We start from the raw sequence: 21,774 nt of genomic DNA, 5'->3' as shown, positions 1-21,774 counted from the left end.
AGCATTGGCCCCAAAAGTCGACGGCAAAGAAACACCGAAAAAATGAGCAACATTCGCTGTATTCAAGTGAGCCTCCACCATGCAAAAGGTGCCACAAGCGTCCTTGTCCGGAGGTTTACCAAAGAGCGACTAAACATCGCTCTTCTACAGGAGCCGTGGGCAAATAAGCGCAAAATTTTTGGCTTAAATTCCTCAGCTCACAAGATAGTATATTGTAACGACCAGCCAACTCCAAGTTTTGACAAACAGAGCCGTAAAATTCTCGCCAATTGCTGGATTCATTCAAAGAGACGTCGTTGCAATAACAGTGGAAGCCCCGACGGCTATGGGAAAGCTGGAGATTGTGATCGCATCTGCCTACTTCTCTGGCGAGGCGGATACAGCACCAGCTTCTGGAATCGATGCCCTCATAAAGTACTGCAGAAGCATAAACAAGCCCTTTATCATTGGATGTGATGTCTATGCACATCACACCATATGGGGTAACGCGGATATAAATACCAGAGGTGATGATGTCAATATATGTAACAAGGGAGTACCTACATTTATGACCGCAGAAGCGAAGTACTGGACCTTATATAATATAATACCTCTAATATCCCTAATAATTCCCACAGTATTTCATTACCAATCATAAACCACACTTATCGCTAAAGTCCATCCTAAATCTAGAACACACCCGAGATACAAAAATTTTACATTTCAATGTTTGGTCAGCCCCAAGGCTGACTCAAATACACACCTTCAGTTGACTCAGTAAAGGGCCCCTTACACGAGGCGCTAGTAATGTCATTACTGAGCAGTAATGTCACTTTTAATGATCGTGTAAGGTGAGTAATGACGGAATTCCCATACAATTCTAGTAATGACACTACTTAGTAATGACACTTTTATTGCGCGTGTAAGGGCCCCTTAATAAGCGTTGCAACCCAGAATGCGCGCGTATTAAAACACACAGCTTCCGAGGGTCACACTTACCGGCAACAAAAATAGCCAAGCTACTTCGTAACGCTTTTCGTCAACCTTCGCCATCAGTGACGTAGGTTGAATCAACACGTAACGTGACTGGTTGGTTCTATCTGGGCTAGGCACCGCCCATCTAGTTAAGTAAACTCGATTAGCATACGTTACTTTTAAGACAGGCAGAAAAATAAAGAACAGCTTCGAAGTTGAACCTTCGTGCACTAAATAGCAGTTGTTACTTACTTTCTACGAAACTCACATTATGCAGCCCTCAAATAACGGAAAAGATAAAGAGTTGGTACGTTTCTGACGAACCTAGTATGTCGGATCACAGACATATAATGTTCGCCATAGAAGCCAAAAAGCTCACAATGCAAAAACAAAAGGAAATAGGCAAAACAAATCTCAAACCTGGAATAGTCGAAAAAAAACGGAGAGTAAGATCCAATCTCCGGCAGATCTGGATAATGCGATAAACGACCTACAAAAGAGGATCATAACCGCCAGTTGTATGACGTGATGTTCCTTGGTGGAACGAAAATCTGGTAACACTTGGGAAAGAAGCTAGGCGCCTATTCAATAAAGCGAAGATTACTGGTAACTGGTCAAACTACAGAACCCCTCTTACCAAATACAATACTGAGTTGAGAAAGGCTAAGAAACTATTAATGCGCGAGTTTTGCGAGAATATCGGAAAATTTCCAGAGGCAGGACGTCTTCAAAAAAGCCTTATCAAAGGATCACACAAATGGCCTAGGGCAAGTGAAAAAAGGCGATGGTTCTCTCACAATTGGCAACAGTGAAACATTGGATGTTCTAATGAACACCCACTTTCCTGGGTCGGCTGCGAAAGACGAGAATTCGACAGATTAGGATTGTGATGGACTCCGTCCTAACAGGACTTGTGAGGCATCACAGAAACTGGCCTGTCGGATTTTCACATCATCTCTAATTAAATAGGCTCTCAACACCTTCGAACCCTAAAAAACACCCGGCCCTGATAATATTCTTCCAATATTTCTACAAAATCGGCAGACATGATTCTTCCGGATCTACTAAGCATCCTGAGATCCAGTCTTATGTTTGGGCACACACCTATAATCTGGAGAGAAGTTAGGGTAATATTTATTCTAAAAACAGGTGAAAAAGACTTGACGCAACCCAAGGTCTTTAGACCTATTAGTTCGACATCAACACTTCTAAAACTGATGAAAAAACTGCTGGACCACTATATTCGAACGGAGCACTTATCGAAAGTTCCGCTAAACAAGTTCCATACCTTAGTGACACTTATTGAGAAAACCCTCGATTTCAAGGAAGTAGCAATTTGCGCTTTTCTCAATGCGAGGGTGCTTTTGATAATACGTCCTACATATCAATTCACAAGGCCCTGGCAAAAAGAGGAGTGGAAAAATCGATATAGGACTGGATTCTTGCAATGATCAAGAGTCGAGAAATCACAGCAACGTTGGGAGACACGAAAGCAACTATAACAGTCAATAGAGGCTGTCCCCAGCGAGGCGTGCCCTGCTCTGGTCCCTAGTGGTGGACGATCGTCTCAACGATCTGACTGAAATGGGTTTCGAGGCTGTTGATGGATATGCAGATGACATTGTCCTAATTGTGAGGGGAAAATATGAATCTGTACTAAGCGATCGGTATCAATTAGCCCTGAACTTCATCATGACATGGTGTTTCAAAGAGGGACTCAACGTGAACTCTGCAAAAACGGTCTTTGTACCGTTTTCCAATAGGAAAAAAATAAGTTGGTTCCAACGCTCAGTGGAACTACAATCAATTACGCAGAATATGCGAAACACCTCGGTGTTGTCCTAGACAAAAAACTGAATTGGATATCTCATATGAGGTCCACATAATGGATTGTCAGATATGGGATGTAGGGGACCCCATACTACTTCAAGGTTCAATATCATTCTATACGGATGGCTCTAAAATGAGTGACCTGACTGGGGGAAGGTGTTTTGGGGTCGTGCATAAGGCCTTGGCATCGACGACACTGGTTCAGATTTTGAATTCTGCCCCCATATCTATGTTCCTACTTTACCCGCACGTGGCACATAGAACGTGCTTTTTCTAATACTACGACGTATTCCCTAATCTTGTAATCAACAAAGACTGTCTGCCGATGCCAATGCAAAAATCTTCATTGACCCCCTCCGACGCTAGTTTAGCCACAACAAGCCGTAAAGCGGGTGGTGCCGTGAAATCTGCCGAATAGGGGCTGAGAACAAGCTGCAACATCTGAAGCTGCTCTAAATGTATGTGATCCAAAGATGCTTTGTATAGTCCTTCGAGCCCAGTTTGCATACCGTACATAACTAGGCTCACTGTTCTCCATTCACCCATAACACACACGGAAACGAAAAACTACCTAAAATTGAGTTCCTTTGACTCAATCTCGTGGTATCGTGGGGGAACTTAAAATTAGGTAAACCGCGTTGAAGGTAGTTTCCATATAACCACGGCAAAAATTACAACTCATTGATAGGTTTTTTATACTCAAATTTAAGTTGAATTTACCTAATTTTGAGTTCACCCCAAACAACTCAAAAGTACCTTCCTCCACGGAAGACCTCGACTGAGTCGAATCTCTCTTTTTGTTTTTGACAACACTAATAAGTGCGAAAGCGACGCACAACTCAAAAGTAAGTTAAAAGAACTTATTCTGCAGGTTGTTTTATTTAACCGTGCAAGCAAGACTTAATAAATAAATTCGAAAAACGAAAAAAAAAGACATGTTCTGGTTGGGTGAAACGTTTATTGATTAAATCATTTAATGATTTGGGACAAATTCGGTCAAAACCAAAGATAAAAGCACGGGGAGATGGATTTTTTCCCAGCGGTACATCACTTTTTATAAACAATTTCACAAAGCTCAAGTTTATAGCAATTTTTTGAAATTGTTACGACAAATTTCACGCTGCAAAATTTCAGCATGCGTCAAAATAAACTAATTAGATTTTTACAATTATCACGCAAAAGAACACGATACATGAAAATAGTTTTTGCGGAACATCAAAATACTGAGTATTCCTACAATTTTTCTTATCTATATCATAAAACTACCATTAGGGTTACTGTGCCCTAATTCATCATAGCTCCTCTATTCATCCCACACATTTGAATATATTAGTTAGAGCAGTGTCTGCTATCTCTATTCACCGCATTAGCTCAAATGGTAGGATGAACGTTGTACTCGATTTTTCACTTCGCTCAAACGCGAGCATTTTACATTTTCTAGGCAAAATTTTTTACTGTGCTGCTTCTTAGGAACGAAGCAAAAACGATGATACCTATTTAAGCACAATCCAGTCACTCTAAGTCGCGTTATCAACGAAGTAGTGTGACATCCTGCCTAATGAGTTGAATAGGCTCGTCTACCCTATAAACTACCTTCTTTACGCTTGTTTTAGTTATTTTCTTTAAAAATAGAATCACTTTTTAAAATAGCAAAACTAAATGATTTCCTTTATTACAACATACACATTTCTCAATGTTCACTCGTTCGTCAGTACAACTTCCTCGTCCACTCTCTCCAAGAGCAAGAGAGGATCACCATTGTCCGTTTCCGCGATCTTCGCCTCACACCTACTGGTGTCAATAGAATCACTTAACTTTAGTCCAGCCATCCGCGGACCTCCCTTCATTCTGCTCGGTCCTTGACGATTAAATTTATCATTCCAGTGCTTATCCTGTGGTTCGATCCGGTGCGTGTACTTAATGTGATTGGATAAGAAATGTTCTTGACTGAATTGTGTCGGACAAACGTCACAAGTGAATATCTTGTCTTTTTCATCAATGTGGCTCTCATAGTGTTTTATGTACACCTGGCGTGTTGTTACTTTCTTGCTGCAAATGCTGCATTCATACGGATAAATTCCAGTATGGCGAATTTGATGTTTGTACAGCTCTGTAGTGGAGCAGAACCGGGCGGAACACTGTTCACAAGGATAATTCTTTTCACTTGTATGAGTGATTTTATGTTTTCGGAGATGGAAGCTTCGTTTGAACATCTGTCCACAAACGTCACATTTGTAGCGTCGATCTGCTGAGTGAGAAACCATATGGGAATAGAGATTTGATGCGGCCGGAAAGATGACGTTACATATTTTGCACTTGTGCTCCTTCGGCCGCTCATGACGTGTAATACAATTACGTACAATGATTTCGTGTTTATACTTCTTGCCACAAATAGGGCATGGAAACTTGGCCTCCTTTTTGTGTCTTGCCATGTGCACGGATAGGCTACTTTCCTGAGAGAATCCTGTCGAAAAATATAAAGATTTGTGTGAAATATTAGCAAATCGGAATAGTTGTTTAGAAAAAAATATCTCATATCAATTTTATTACCTTTGCCACATGTATCGCAAGTGTGAATCTTATCGTAATACACAAACCGCTGATGGCCGCGGAGATCTCTGGCTGATTTGTATTTTCGATAGCAAATTTTACACTCGAAAGGCCTTATGGTATCGGATTCGTCATTATGGTAAATTTTCGGCCTTTTAGAATGCTCTTCCAACGAGTGGTGCTCCAAAGCATCTTGTGTCTCGAAGCCTCTGCGGCAGCCACAGCAGACAAAAGCTCCTCCCCCTTTGTGAGTGGCCTCATGCTCGATCAAATCTTTCAAAGAGCGACGAGCAACGGTACACTTACTACATGCGTACAGTTTCTTGTCCGCCGCTCGACGAAGGTGCTTATTGAGGAGAGCGGTGTTTTTAAATAACTTGTAGCATCCACCACACTCGATTGATAACTCCTCGTTAGAGCTCTGTACTCTCTGTGGAAAGTGCAGCTCATTTTGGTGGCTCCGTAGTTCCGGGATTGTTTTGAAAACCTTTGGGCATCCGCAGCATCTCAGCACCGTCATGGTTATCTCTTCCTCCGACTCTTTTGCTCTTCGCTTACGATATGGAAATCGCTGATGAGTTCTTTTTTCAGACAATGTTTCGAAACGTTCATAGCAAACCGAACATTCATAGCGTTTCAATTGCTCGCCCGAATCTTTTTTCATTTGGTGACTATCCGAGTGCTGCAGAAATTTGCGTTTATCTAACGAACTAAACGTACACCCACAGCATTTAAATAACTGCTCAGTATGGAATAATTTGCAATGGTTGGATAGACCACTTGAAGAGTAAAAATTGCATCCACAAAATTCACATTTTTTCAGTGGTTGTAAGCTATTTTTACCATTCCTATGAGCCTTCAGTTTGTAAACGCTCCGGAACAGCTTGAAGCATATGTTACAATGGTTTTTATTAACTGATGCTTCTACTTTTGTTTTGGAGCGGTGTACTTGAATTGAATGTTTCCTCAGCTCAATTTCAGTCCCATATGATTTTGAACATCCGCAACAGGAATAAATTATTTCATCGCTAGCCATTGCCACGTTTTCGACAGCTCGTTGTTCAACAGAAATCTCTAAGTCATCTTGGCGCTCGAATTTCAAATCTACAAGCTCTGGAGCAATCGTTTCTTGCTCTTCTTCCAGATACTCGACATCATATATGTTTTCCTCGTCTTGCTCTGCATTGCACATTTCGTTCATGGTCGCTTTGTTCATTATAGCGGAGAGAGTTTCCATAGATTTTTGGGATAGATCGCGCAACCCGTACGCGTCTACGAGTCGCGAATAGCACACCATACAAATTTGTTTCGGAAAGTTGTCATCTTCTGATACCTGTAAAGAAACAAAACGATCATATGTATTTCACATTGAATAACTGATTGTTTATACCTCTAAATCACAAATTACTTGCATTGCAGTGACTATTGAAAAATCGTGATCCGGAGACTCCTGTGGAAATATGAAAAACGCACGAAAATTAGTATACAGATGATTAAACCACACTCTGAAAATCATACATCCAGTCGAAAAATACTAATCAGCAAGCAATCCACACCCGTCGTTCCTCCAGTCAAACAAATACGGCAAATATTTTCCACATTATCCATGTTTAAACGAGTTAAAAAAAAAACATTTAATTTTTCTCATACAGATATTGAACTAAGAGATTGTGAACCAAACGTAAACAAACCGCTGTAAATAAATTCCTGATTTGCTCCAATGACGAATGAAAAGATCTGGCAGATGAAGGGGGTTTGGCTGTATTAGTATCGCGAAAAAGGTACACCGCAAATAATCTACACCTTTTTTCAAAGAGATTTGACACATGAATTCTAATGGCGTTTTTGCTTGAACCCGAAACTCAAAGGCCTTAGTATAAAGGTACGCAAAGAGTGTGCAAAAAGTGAAACCGAAAAAAGTCTACCTATTGAGCAAAATTAGAATCCAGCTTTGCTACAGAGGTATCAGAGATGGATACCAATTGTGCTCGATAGGTAGGCTTTTTTGATTTCACTCTTTGCGCAACTGTTCTCTATACTGTGCCGAAACTGAGTCAGGTTCTAACCCCAACCGCTGTCAGTTCATACATTTTGACTGCACTTGGGGTTAGAAACTAACTCAGTTTCTCTTCAAGCGAAAACGACAAGTGTCAATCCACACTGAGAATTCAAGAACTTCCCCATTTCCCTTTAATAAAATTACACATAAAATTTAAGTGAGCCACCCTATGATATGATCGACTGTCATCACATTTAAGTGTTCACGCAGAAAAAAGTACTGTGAATTTAAAGAAAATGTGTATTATTAACAACAAAGTGTGTTAGTTGTTGATATAAATAAAAACGTTTTTAATCCACCTAACAGTGTGATGAGACATTTCTTACAACTCTAATCACTCTCTTCGGATATTATATCGATTGAGAACATTTAGAACTTGATGCTTCGCGATGTTGTTGATAACACACACTACATGGGATAGTGGGAGGACTCGCTCAAATCAGCATAGGACAACACCAGTGCTAGAAATCTCAAACCAAATCCATGAGAATGCGAACAAATAGCCCATAAAATAGACATACAAACGAATTATTGCTAATGCTCTGTTAATAAAATATCTAAAATCCTCAATCAATGCATTGTGGTGGGAAAACTGAATTTTCCTAAAGGGGTTATATATTGTACTGAGCCAAAAAAATCGATTTTTTTGAATCGATTTGAAGTTTATACTTTACTCAAATTTCCAACGCGACTGAGAACTAAGGAATCAACGCTTTTTCTTGAAAAAAACGATACTAGCAGTGGTACCATTCAAAGACAATCAACAGTGAATATTTCCAAACTTGGTTTTATTTCCTATTTAAGAACTATTGTGTTTTTTACATCCTAGATTGCATGATTCAGTGATCGAAACCCAAAACTTCATAAAGTATTTGAAATTATTAAATTAAAATTTGTTTTTGCTATTGAAATTGACAAAATGATAGTATAGCCCCTTTGGCGATTGTTTACTTTTTCGGTCCCACCTATCAGCATTGAAGTATCGCCCTCACGTTTTTTTACAATAACTACCGTTTTACACCACCGATTTCGTCCGGGTTTTTTCAATAGCGATCATTGTTACTATTTACAGCTGGTATCAGCTTGATAATCCTAAAAAAAATACAAAAATAACAGTTTCGCCTCTAAACTGCTAGCAAAAAAAGTATCGCCCTGTTTGTTTGCATGGAGCGTGGAGGGCGAAACTTTAAATAAACAAACAAAAATACAGTTTCGCCCGTTGTATTTTTTGCTGTAGTTTAAGAAAGCAATATCGTAGAATCAAAATTTTTAGGTTAATTTTGTTGCGTTTCAAAGCCCTCATTCGCATGTTTGAAAAAAGCCCTATGTTTACATTTGTAAGTATCGCCCTTTTCACAAAAAAGCGTTGAAATGAAATCGCAGCTCCTGATATCACGCTATCTCTGAAGTGCATAGTTCCAAATTTTACTTCGACATCGACTTTTTCTAAAGGTGACTTCCCAGTAGTATCCTTGATTTGAATTATTATCGCTAATCCTAATGCCAAAGAACAAATAAAAACCTCTCGGAAACGAACTGTTTGGGAAAATCATCATCATTACTGAAATTTTCATTTTCACGAATCTTTTCGATAACCTTCCGTGACTTGCGTTAATGAACTGGGTGCACAGTGCTCTGAAAATCTAGCGAAATCGTCTTAGGGCACCAGCGGGTCTGTAAAAAATACTAAAAATTAATTTCTATTCCATAATTTTCAGTTCAGCAATTCGAGAGATCGTGCTCACTGCAAGCCATGAAAAATAGACTACGTTGTTTAGCGATGGTCACTATTTATTAAAAAGTCACGGTTAAACAATAAATAAAACTATTAAAAAATTTCAAATAGTTTATAATTTTCACAAACTTATTAGGAAAAATTGTTTAATAAGCTTTCGTAATATTGTGTAGGAAAAAAGCTGAAAATTTCAGTATTTTCTCTATCTGCAACATATAAACCCTTAAGTATACCAATTAATTGGTATACGAATTGGAATAGGTTCGCCAAATTTTGGAAGAAGTCTCTAAAATAACCCCTTGAAAACTAAACCTAAACCTAAAAATTGTTGTAGATCGATGCAATAAAAAATCCCCAAAAATGAAATGTACCTATTAATGTGAAACACAGTGAATAATACATACAATTAAGACCCATTTTTATCAGTCTCATGGTGTATTTTAGGCTGACAAAATGGGGACATTGACTAAATCGGGCAATTTTTTTCTTTATAATAAACTGAAGCTGTTAAAATATTCTTCCCGTCCCTTGATGTAGTCTGATAACTATTTCTGATTATGATGAACTTTTTATTTTTGCATATTTCCATCTTCATGATAAGTAAAACATGCTCAAGAAAGTATTTACTCGAATTCAGTCTTGTTCGTCTGCTAGAGCCCATCAAACATATGTTTATATTTGGCTGATAAAATTGGAGTTTCAATGTATTATAATAGATATTCAGCATTCGAAGATGTTTCTTGTGAACGAGTGTAGAAAGACTTTGTTTCTACTTACTTGAAGTCAGCGGCGTAGCCAGAAATTCGGTTTGATGAGGGTGTGGTGAAAATCGATCTTACTGTCCAAACGGCATAATTCCGAAACCGTAATTTTTGAAGTTTTAAAATTATGCAGAATTAATTTTTCAGAAAATAGTAACAGAGTTCGTGTCTTTAGCGAATTTGTTGAGACTTTATTGTAGTCATGAATATTAACCTGAGAAAATTCACCATAAATACTTCTTGGACAATATACCGTCAAAATTATTTTATCAAATGATGCGCTGTTTAACGTTTGTAAAACTCATCGAAGATACTAAACATCCGAAATTGGCGGTTTCAAAATGATGCTATCTTGACCTTAAATTACTGTTTTTGAACATTTGACCTATACATATAATTGGTCATACAACAAAAATCAAATGCTCATCAAAATCGATCAGGACCTGCTAGAGTCGAATGGAAATCGTCATTTTTCATAAATTTCTCTCTACATTCGGAAAGTGTTATCCTGGTTATTAATCATATTACGTTTTCGTCTCAACTCGACGCATTCCCAAAATAAAAACCTGTTTTAATCCACCTAGTGGTGCAATTGTGCTTTTCTCATTTGTCCAGACTACGATTCCATGGCTGGTTATGTTCAATACAATGGTGGAAATGAATATTACATGTTCAGTACGATTTGCACATACGTACAATGGATCGACAGCCACGATCTTGAGATACTATGTGATACTGAAACATCGCTTGACTGCCGCTGGTTTCAAGCGATGTTTCAGTATCACATAATAAGATCCGGGAGGTCCGGGTCCTGCCGAAAATTTTCAACTTGTTAAGAAATGTTAAACTAGTTTTAATTTTAAAGTAGCAACCCCTCACTGCATACTCCCTCCGGGCCGGTATGATTGACGATTTTTAGAGTGATTGCATAACCTTTCTATATGCGAAAGGCAAAAATGTACCAAAGTCCAAAAAAGTCAATTTTTGTCAAACATTATTTTTTTCATCAAATCTCAATGTTTCATGCATTTTAAAGTCATTTGGCATCAAAAATACAAATTTGATTTTGAAAATTTTTCATTTCAGTTTATATGGAAATTTGCTGTGTGATTGCACTCTTCAACTCGTAACTCCGGAACCGGAAGTCCAATCAATAAAAAATTTAATAGCAGCCGACGGTTGAAAAGGTTTATCTTTCATTTGAGACTAACTTTGTGCAAATCGGTCCAGCCATCTCTAAGAAGCAGAGGTCACATTTTTTTCCACATACACACATACATACACACACAGACATTTTCCGATCTCGACGAACTGAGTTGATTGGCATATGACACTCGGCATTCCGGTTCGGGATTAGATTGACGAATTTTAGAGTGAATAAGAAAGGCAAAAACATTTTTAGTAAATGTTGAAAGTTATGCATTTTTTTGGTGAGCAGTTCTATGTTTCATAGACATTAAATCAATTTTAATTTCGCTTCCTATTAAATAAAGACCCTTATTACAGTACATCTCTACAAAAGCGAGCTCAATTTGAAAAGAAATCTGAGGATTATGATTGATTACAGAACTCTGGAATTTTCTATTGGAATGTTTTCAGGCAGGAATTTGATATTGATGCTATTACGTCGCTGTTGTGCTATCTTATGACAAGCGCCATTTAGCACATTTCGAGAAAAACGATTTTTAAAGTTTGGGATTGAATACCTTGAAACTTATAAATGGTATAAACAATCCAAAGAAGACAATTGATGCTTCTATCTATTCTGCATTAATCTCTCAAACATTACGAAGATCGGTTGACTATATTGCGAGTTTTTACTATGAATGTAAACAAAAGTCGCACTCACACGTGTCATAGGCGTGTATTGATGACAACATTTGTATGACGTGTCATAATCGTGCATGGAAAATTTTCCATAGAAAAAAATCATCACTTTTTAACTTTTATTCATATCTTTGGGTTCATATGGTCTATAAACATTCGGTGAAATACATTTTAAAGGAAATGAGTCAGGGAATCTAGAAAAAATTGTTATTCTTGATTACAGTGTTGCCAAATATATTTTATTTCCAGTTCAAAACTAAAACTGTGTTTTTCTCACAACTTGTATAATTTTCTTTCGAAAATGTTTATGCCATTGTGTTCCTCAGACATTTTCACACATAAAACCGTTTAAAACTTCAATATAACTTGAGCCAATCCCTAGATATAGTGATTTGAAGCAAAAAACTTACAATTTCTCATCATGTTTCTAGCTATATCTAAGTAACCAAGTAGAATTTCTAAATTCTGAAAACGCCACTTTGTAGAGATTTTTCAAACAAGTAATGTGGCATATCTAACTCAGTTTACCCCAAAATGGCGTTTGTCATAAGATAGCACAACAGCGACGATTAGACAACTGTGAAATCAAGACCAATAGATCAGTAACATATCAGGACCCCATTCCGACAATTTACCAAAAGTCCTAATGATGTTTACAACAACAGGTTATCAATCTACGGATCAGATAATTGCTATTGTAATATTGAATTAAATCAGTCAGCATCAATAAATTATCAACTTCAATCCAATATTTTTTGGGTGATGCGGGGGGGGGGGGGTTGTATGGTGTTAAACCCCAAAACCTTCTCTTGGCTACGCCGTTGCTTGGAGTTATTTATTTCGCTTTTCATTTTCCGATATGTTTCAGATCGATCCGATGGTTATAAGCTAGAAAAATTGCAGTCAGAAGTTCGCACAAATGAACATTTTTGCACTGATAAGTTATCAAGTTCCTTCCAGACAACTTGGAAGTGTTCGGTGATTATTTCTAGCGGTTCTAGATAGAAAAATGAAATACAAAGTTCGTTTTATCGAAATAATGTTTGGCTTATTTCAATGGATTATTACTATATTGAACAATAAATAGGCGACAAAGAGTAATCAACAAACAACAAGCCATAACTTTTAAAGTATTCAAAATAGATATTTAAAGTCTTTAGTAAAGTTAATCGCAACAGTAAGAGCTACAAATTTGCTGAAGACATCATTTCGATATAATCACTTCCAAGAAAATTTGTGAAAATATCTCACTCATAGGGAGATTAATCAGCAAAAACACAATACCAAAAGAAAGGGCATATTGCCTCCATTAAATTCTCCGAAGAGACTATTGACCTAAAATAAGCCGTTTTGGTGTTAATAAAAGATTACATGTTTTTGGTCATATTTCTTTTTTTTGTAAAACATTTATTGTCCTGATTGTTACAAACTAGTTACATGTCACATAAAACTTATAATTAGCTATGTTCTTTTCGTTTGCTGGAATACTTGTCAATAACATTGTAGAGAATGCTTGGAGAATATGCTGGCGAGTATATCTGGATTGATTTTGGAAAGCCGGGTAGGGGAAGATGGGGTAAAACGCACCCCCTAAGGTAATATGATCATAACTAAGCGATAGAATATAAATTGGGAGAATTTAATTAATGATATCGTTTATCCAACATTTTCCTCTGTAATCAAAATCATAACGCTTTGCAATGTATTCAAAAACATGAAAATAATTCAATTCTTTAAAATCATTAAAAATCACATTTTGAAAAATAAGCAGGGCAAAATGCACCACAACAACGGGGCATAATGCACTACAACAACGGGGTAGAATGCACCGCAACAACGGGGCATAATGCTCGGCGAACAAGCAAGTAGTTTTGTTTTCTGACGAGATTTCACAAAAGTATGCCATTAAATAGCCTTAGGTTATGCAAATGGTAGGTTTTCAGAACGATTTTTCTGTGTTCACGCCGAAGTGAACATCGTACCAGATAATTATTTTGACCCCCCAAATTGACACCCGCAGATAGTGTGCAAAATCGCTTATTTTCACCCCGGTGGCACAGATTAAATTATCCTTCAATTTCGATCAGCTGGCGCACACGCAAACCGAAGGCAAGCTCTCATCATCGTTACCCAGCTGATTGCTGCCAATTGCCACTGGAGATGAACAATGCTTTTTGCAATCCGACGGTTTCCATGCAAATTCGTCGCCGTAGCAGCACCGAGAGCAGTTGATCGCACACGGCTGGGTCATCTTTCTCTTCAGCCGTCTCATGTCCTGTGGGAGCAGCAGGGCAGTACGGCAGTACTAAGTTTATCGCCGATCAAGACAGTCCAGTACAACTGACTGTGCGTCGCGCTCGCCGTGCATACGTTGCACACCGCTTCCCCACAGACCGGGAATTAGAAATAGTTTCGAAGCAGTGAAATTTGAATATAATAATGTTGTAAATAGTGTAAATAAATGTTGCTTGTTCTAGAACATAGACTTTTAGTGTTGCGCGGGCTAAAAGTGATTGCAGAAGGCGGAAAAGAACGCCCTTTTGCTGGCCTGTGCGGGGCCAGCCGAGTTAGTTTAGTTTCCCTGTTTGGGTGCTGTTCATCCGCTCTGTGTGTCGTGTTTCACTGGTTCCCGGGCTTGAGTATCGGCCAGATCCCGGCGTAAACATGGTCCTTCGAGCCGGATAGACTCTCAAGTCCGCAGGATGGCGCTCCATTTACCGCAAGCCAAGCGGTCCGCTGCAAAACGCGCGCAACGATCGTGCTTTTGTTTTCGCGAGCGCCATTGCGATCTACCCGGTCTGTGGGAGAAAATGCAATGGAGACTGCACCCATTTTCCAATACTGCAAAGACGCGGATCGAGATTACTTTCGCTGCTGATTTGGAGAATCGGCGGCCAGCTGGAGAGCTATGCAACAAATCTGCCAGCTGTAGGACGCGTTTTCCATCGCATCATCGACGGAAATGGGTGAGTGCAGTTCCATTCAAGTGTGTGAATAAATCGGTGCGTCTGGTAGTCTTTTTTCTTGCCGTTGACGAGGAAACACAATTCGCGAAAGTTACACACCGACCGCGCTGTAACAGTAGGTCCAAGCAGGACCGATTCGTGGCCACAACACGTCCCGCTTTCGCTGCGATTCTTCGGGACGAGCACCGTTGTGAGCCATTTACGTCATCACATATTAGTGAGCACCCTACGACGAAGACTACCAGCCCGATTCACACTCGAAACCAGCCATATTGTGGCATCAGATGCCAAATCCCACGTCATCAATTCGCGGCCAACCGACGGCCGCTTCATCTAGTGCAGCACAGAACGCCGTTCTTCGTATGTGTCGCCAACAGACAATCGAAACGGCGCGTGATCGTATTTCCCTACATAAGCCTGCACTAGATTTGCTCTACCGGCATTAGAGCTGTATCGTACCCCGTACACACACACTAGGCACATTAAGGATCTCTGGTGGCCAAAATGCGCACAACGTCAACCCACATATACGCACGATTCGTACTTCCTGGAAGCAATTGGCTTCACTTTTCCCGTCAAAGACGACCGAAGGACGATTCTCACACACACAACCACACACGGATGTCGAGTCACTTTCCGACCTGGGAAGCAACCAAGTGCTTCATATTTCACCGTTGGTGTTTTCTGGTCCCACCAAAGGGCGATTTGGTGGATTTATGATCGCGTATTCGCCAGAAATCATGCAACCGGAAGGTGACATTCGCCAAATTCTTCACGTCATCCGTCAGCTCACCCGATACTGGATCAACTTTCCGTGGGATTCTGTTCCTCAACGCACTCCTTGTGGTTGGACCGGAGGAGTCCATCTTTTTGCGTGTAATCCGTCCACGGATGTACGGATTGCACCACAAAGTTGATCACATCGCATCACTACACGCAGTAAGATACGACGAAGCGGTTTTGTCACCACCATCAACGAAGCCATAGCAGCAAACACACCCGCCGGACGAGATCCCGGCCCTCACTCAGGGTATAGAGTCGCCAGACGAGATCCTGGCCCAAGCTCGGGGGAATCGAGTAGTTCCTGAAGCATCTGTAAAGAGCACAAGCCTCGCCGGGCGGGTTCTCGGAACCCCCCGGCTGTGACTTGACAATAGTTAAGTACAATTTTTTCGCTCAGCAGCAACGATGTTTGCGTACAGATTTTCTATTCTTTCAGTTTTTCATCGTGATCGTTAACCGCACTATGGTCTGTACGCACATCCATCCGGACAGAATTTCGGACCGTTTTATCACTCATGCACACATCGCCGTATCAACGAAGCTCGAATCACCAATCCGACAGAATATCGGACTACACCGTCTATGAGCATCATCCCGACAGAATATCGGTATAAAATCACTAACCATCACCACGAACGTTTATGACGTCACGGGATCACCACTCCGGTAGTAGACTGGACCGCACAGTAATTTTTGCGCGATCTCCGTCGACGAGTCCACCTAGTATACCCATCTCCGGTTCACGATTGGTTCGGCCCATCTCGGTGGCCTAAGCGACAACTTGTTGAATTTTCTTAATAATTCAAGGCGGGGAGAATGTTCACGCCGAAGTGAACATCGTACCAGATAATTATTTTGACCCCCCAAATTGACACCCGCAGATAGTGTGCAAAATCGCTTATTTTCACCCCGGTGGCACAGATTAAATTATCCTTCAATTTCGATCAGCTGGCGCACACGCAAACCGAAGGCAAGCTCTCATCATCGTTACCCAGCTGATTGCTGCCAATTGCCACTGGAGATGAACAATGCTTTTTGCAATCCGACGGTTTCCATGCAAATTCGTCGCCGTAGCAGCACCGAGAGCAGTTGATCGCACACGGCTGGGTCATCTTTCTCTTCAGCCGTCTCATGTCCTGTGGGAGCAGCAGGGCAGTACGGCAGTACTAAGTTTATCGCCGATCAAGACAGTCCAGTACAACTGACTGTGCGTCGCGCTCGCCGTGCATACGTTGCACACCGCTTCCCCACAGACCGGGAATTAGAAATAGTTTCGAAGCAGTGAAATTTGAATATAATAATGTTGTAAATAGTGTAAATAAATGTTGCTTGTTCTAGAACATAGACTTTTAGTGTTGCGCGGGCTAAAAGTGATTGCAGAAGGCGGAAAAGAACGCCCTTTTGCTGGCCTGTGCGGGGCCAGCCGAGTTAGTTTAGTTTCCCTGTTTGGGTGCTGTTCATCCGCTCTGTGTGTCGTGTTTCACTGGTTCCCGGGCTTGAGTATCGGCCAGATCCCGGCGTAAACATTCGATTAAAAAGCAGCAACATCAGAGAACAGGGCATTTTGCCCCCGATGGAGCAGAGATATTAATTTAGCAAAAAGTGAATTATTTAGCAGATTTTTCATATGAAGTGCGACAGAATAATGAACAACGGTATAAATAGAATTGGAATGCTCTAATATAATAGTAAAACAGTATTCATAAGAGCGAAAAATTCTTGCTGCACGAGCCACAATAATTACATGAGAAAAGCACGTTATTGTGTTTTGTTTATTTCTCGAGCTGCTATTGATGTACGGTTATCAAACTTTGACAGTGTATATTTACTATGGCGCACTGCCGGCTGGTGTTACCGTTTTCTAGAAATTTCCAGCTGTTTTCGATATAAGCAAGGGGTGCTTTTTGCCCCAAGGGTGCGCTTTACCCCATCTTCCCCTACGGCAAAAGGTCATGGTGCTCAACCCTACAATGAAAGATAAGCATATTTGAAGCACTTTTATAGCACAAATCAAGATTCTAAAAAATCATCAAATTTGGTAAGATAGAGAGAAATCCTTTCTATTCACACCAAAAATGCCTACACTGGTCAAGTTACGGTTGACATATTGATCAATTAAAAAAAATGTGGTAAAGTTTCAAGGTTTGAAAGCATTTACTAAAAATGCTATATCTCAGCCCCTCGACCAAATTTTCACAATATTTGTTCACGAAATTGCCTTTGGTTTACTGAAAAAAAATATTGATATTCGTTTTGTATGGATTTTATTCAAAATTAACTAAAAAATATTTTTTTCGCCATGATTAAGAGGTTCTATCATTGATATAAGAACTTTTTGTAAAAAATTTTTAAATGGGATTTGTTCTCTAAGGTCCAAAGAAAAATAAAAAAATACTTTAAAAACTACAAGGGACAGACCTATGGGGTTGCACGAACTGTAGACGTAGGACTATATTACTTTACGTAATATATTTTTTTTCTTAGTACATTTAGAGTAATAATAAATCAAATATATTTCTTACGTATAGCACAACCAATCAACATCGAATGTTACATATTGAAACAAACATTCTTGGTTATCAGGTCATTTTATTTGAAGTAGGTGATCGAATTCGAAACTTATTTGAGGAGATCTGAAGAAAGAAGACAGAAAACCGTGACCGAACTATTATCTGGAACTAAATCTTTATAGAACAAGATCAGCTTTTAAAAATTGTAAAAACTTTTCGGTTGTGTGTGATAAAAAAACCCGGATCGGTGAAAAAATCCAACTTTAGACAATATAATCACATTTTATGTTGGTCTACCTGGTTATATTTTGCCATTATTGTAACTTTCCTAAAGTACAAACACAAATTTAGCGAATGCAGTGGTCTTAAAATCTGTCGTGCCGAACTTGGGATGGGTAGGAATTCCACGAAGATCCGTCCGAAAATCTTTAAAATCGTTACCGACCATCTTAGATTCCAATGAAACTTTACACGTTTCACCGTCATGCAAGACTAAATATTTTCCACAGGTAATAAGATTATTTTGTCTCAAGAGCAACTTTTCAAAAGGGCGTAAACGTTTCTACGTGTATGAATTTCAAAATTTTTTTGTTCGATTACTGTATTTTATACAGCAAAACTATCTGAGAACGAGTTACAGGGAATGAATACTTCTGTCTGAAAAAATGTACACTGAAAAAAATGTTGTGTCATTTAAAAAAAAACAAAAATTTATGATAAAAATTTAAATTGTGAAAAAACCCATTTTTTTAAATTTTTTTATATTTTGTTTCCAAAAACCTAAAGAGAAAAGAAACATTTTGAATGTGATTGCATGTTGGAGAAAAAATCGGTAAAAAAGTTTTTCTAACAATAACTTCGTACATGTTTTTAAATTTCATACTAATTGACATACAAAATTGTAATTTTATTACAGAATATAATTTTAAGCACCATTTAAAATCAAAATGCATTTAATAAAAATCTTCCAAAATGCGATAATTTTCGAGATATTTGAAATTTTGCTCCTTCAAAAACAATTAATTAGTGTAATTATGCTCTTTTTGAAAGTTATTCGCATTACCCCATCAAAAATGTCAAAAATTTAATGTTTATCGTTTTAAAGATGTAAAAGCGACCTTTTTAGTGTATTTAGATCATGGAGAAGCTTTCAATAAAAAAGTTTTCTTAACAACAACTTTTGACATTTTTTTATAATTCTTACTATTTGCAGCCAAAAATACAATTTTCTTTTTGAATATGATTCTAAACGCTATTTTAAATCGAAATGCTCTTAACAAAAATTTTCTAAAATGTAGTAGTTCTCGAGATATTTTAACTTTTGTTTGAACAACACAATAATTTTGTTTTATTACGACCTTTTCATAAGTTAGTCGCGTTTCTCCATCAACAATAATAGGTTTTTCAAAAGGCCCGTAAACTTTCCTGCAACTTTCTCTTTGACATCAAGGCGATATTGCGAAACATTTTAAAGTTACATGAAAACAACCAACATATGATTTAGCTATATAGTTTAATCAACAGACCCTATGGTTGAAATATATTTTGGTTGCTTTCATGTAACTTTCAAATGGTTTACAATATCGCCTTGATGTCAAAGAGAAAGTTGCACGAAAGTTTACGGGCCTTTTGAAAAACCTATTATTGTTGATGGAGAAACGCGACTACCTTATGAAAAGATCGTAATAAAACAAAATAATTGTGTTGTTCAAACAAAAGTTAAAATATCTCGAGAACTACTACATTTTAGAAATTTTTTGTTAAGATCATTTCGATTTAAAATGACGTTTAGAATCATATTCAAAAAGAAAATTGTATTTTTGACTGCAAATAGTAAGAATTATAAAAAAATGTCAAAAGTTGTTGTTAGGAAAACTTTTTTATTGAAAGCTTCTCCATGATCCAAATACACTAAAAAGGTCGCTTTTACGTCTTTAAAACGATAAACATTAAATTTTTGACAGTTTTTGATGGGGTAATGCGAATAACTTTCAAAAAGAGCATAATTACACGAATTAATTGTTTTTGAAGGAGCAAAATTTCAAATATCTCGAAAACTATCGCATTTTGGAAGATTTTTGTTAAATGCATTTTGATTTTAAATGGTGCTTAGAATTATATTCTGTAATAAAATTACAATTTTGTACGTCAATTAGTATGAAATTTAAAAACATGTACGAAGTTATTGTTAGAAAAACTTTTTTACCGATTTTTTCTCCATCATGCAATCACAATCAAAATGTTTCTTTTCTCTTTAGGTTTTTGGTAACAAAAAATAAAAAAATTAAAAAAATGGGTTTTTTCGCAATTCAAATTTTTATCATTAATTTTTTTGTTTTTTTTTCAAAAATGACACAACATTTTTTTCAGTGTATATTTTTTTTCGGACAGAAGTATTCATTCCCTGTAGCTTGTTCTCAGACAGTTTTGCTGTATAAAATACAGTAACCGAACAAAAAAAAATTGAAATTCATACACGTAGAAACGTTTACGCCCTTTTGAAAAATTACTCTTGTATCAAAATATTCCAATTGCCAGAGAATATCATGGAGATTCATACAGCGAACACACCTGCAAAGCTTCGTTCGAATCGACGATGGTCATATTTTGCGGTCGGCCGGTTTCTCATAGAATCCCTCGTGCGTAAATGCGCGATATTTTAACTAGGTTGTACAATATTTAAATTTTTAATGCCATGATATCAAAAATCTTTGGGTTTATCTGTTGGAATCTATTCTTAGAAGTATTTCGGGAAGATATGTGCATGAAATTTGAAAAAATATCGTGAGATTGCTGAATCGTATACGTTTAAAATTGGACCACTTTTCGTTACATACCATTTTTTTAGAATTTGAGAAGTTCACCCCCATATCGAAAACAAAGACGTAGTCCTACGCCAAAATATTTGGGCTTTGAAAAAGTTGCGAAAACCGCATATATACGACCATTTTGCATAAATCGCATTTGCGGAACCTCGAGATGATTTTTTAGAAATTTGATTTATTCTACAAATGTGCTTATCTTTCATTATAAGGTTGAGCACCATGACTTTTCGAACATCGATTTTTTTTTGGGACAGCCTAACAACCCATATTCTATTATTCACACACCGACTAAAGAAAGATAGTTGTCACCTAAAACAAGATATTAAATAAAAGATATTGTCCGGCAGATCCAAAATCACGACAATGCACTTGATTTAATTAAATGTTTTTGCCAACAAAAATCTTGTTCTTCGGTTTACACATTTTACAAAAAATGCGCTCCAAAACATAATTCGCCCCTAGGGCACGCACATGAAAACTGAGAAAGGCAACATTTTGTGAGATAGAACACAGCTACTTGACAGCCAAGGAAATGGTATATACGCTTTTCATAATATTACCATAGTTGAGAAACAGCTGGGGGTGCGAATTGGTCAGCGGTCCGAATTGGCCCACTAACCTTACTAATTTCGTACTTATCACCATATACACAACTAAATCTAATTGTCTTCTAGTATTTGTTTAATTGCCATCAATTTAACATCTAAAAAGTATGACTAAATTTAAACAATATGAAACAGAGGTGAATCAGTGCGGTAAATCTATTCACCATACCCTGCAGAATTTTATAAGAACTCTGACAGCCCCATTTTGAAAATTTTGACGACTGTCGAAATTTTGCCGGATTCCAAATTTTCTTAAAGGGACTACAACTTTTTCATATGGCACGTACATATGATTGCCTCGCTGTTTCTCTTTTCAATTTCCATGTTAAAGGAACTTCAAAGAGAAATGACGAGGTACAACTGAGAAAT

General features: G+C 38.0%; 1 protein-coding gene across 1 annotated transcript; it reads right to left on the bottom strand.

The window, feature by feature from the left end:
* Positions 1–3,722: 3,722 nt before the first annotated feature.
* Positions 3,723–7,020, bottom strand: LOC131681910 (zinc finger protein 431-like). Its single transcript, XM_058963006.1, has 4 exons — positions 6,853–7,020; positions 6,725–6,784; positions 5,335–6,667; positions 3,723–5,248 (listed from the first exon to the last, which is right to left on the bottom strand). Exons 1-4 carry the CDS (start codon positions 6,940–6,942, stop codon positions 4,482–4,484), a joined length of 2,250 nt encoding a protein of 749 aa, XP_058818989.1. The 5' UTR covers positions 6,943–7,020; the 3' UTR covers positions 3,723–4,481.
* Positions 7,021–21,774: the final 14,754 nt, after the last annotated feature.

The sequence above is a fragment of the Topomyia yanbarensis genome, chromosome 2, assembly GCF_030247195.1.
Source record: "Topomyia yanbarensis strain Yona2022 chromosome 2, ASM3024719v1, whole genome shotgun sequence".
In the NCBI taxonomy this organism is placed as follows: Eukaryota; Metazoa; Arthropoda; class Insecta; order Diptera; family Culicidae; genus Topomyia; species Topomyia yanbarensis.
The sequence above is the reverse complement of the archived record's forward strand: the minus strand, read 5'-3'. Positions and strand labels throughout refer to the sequence as shown.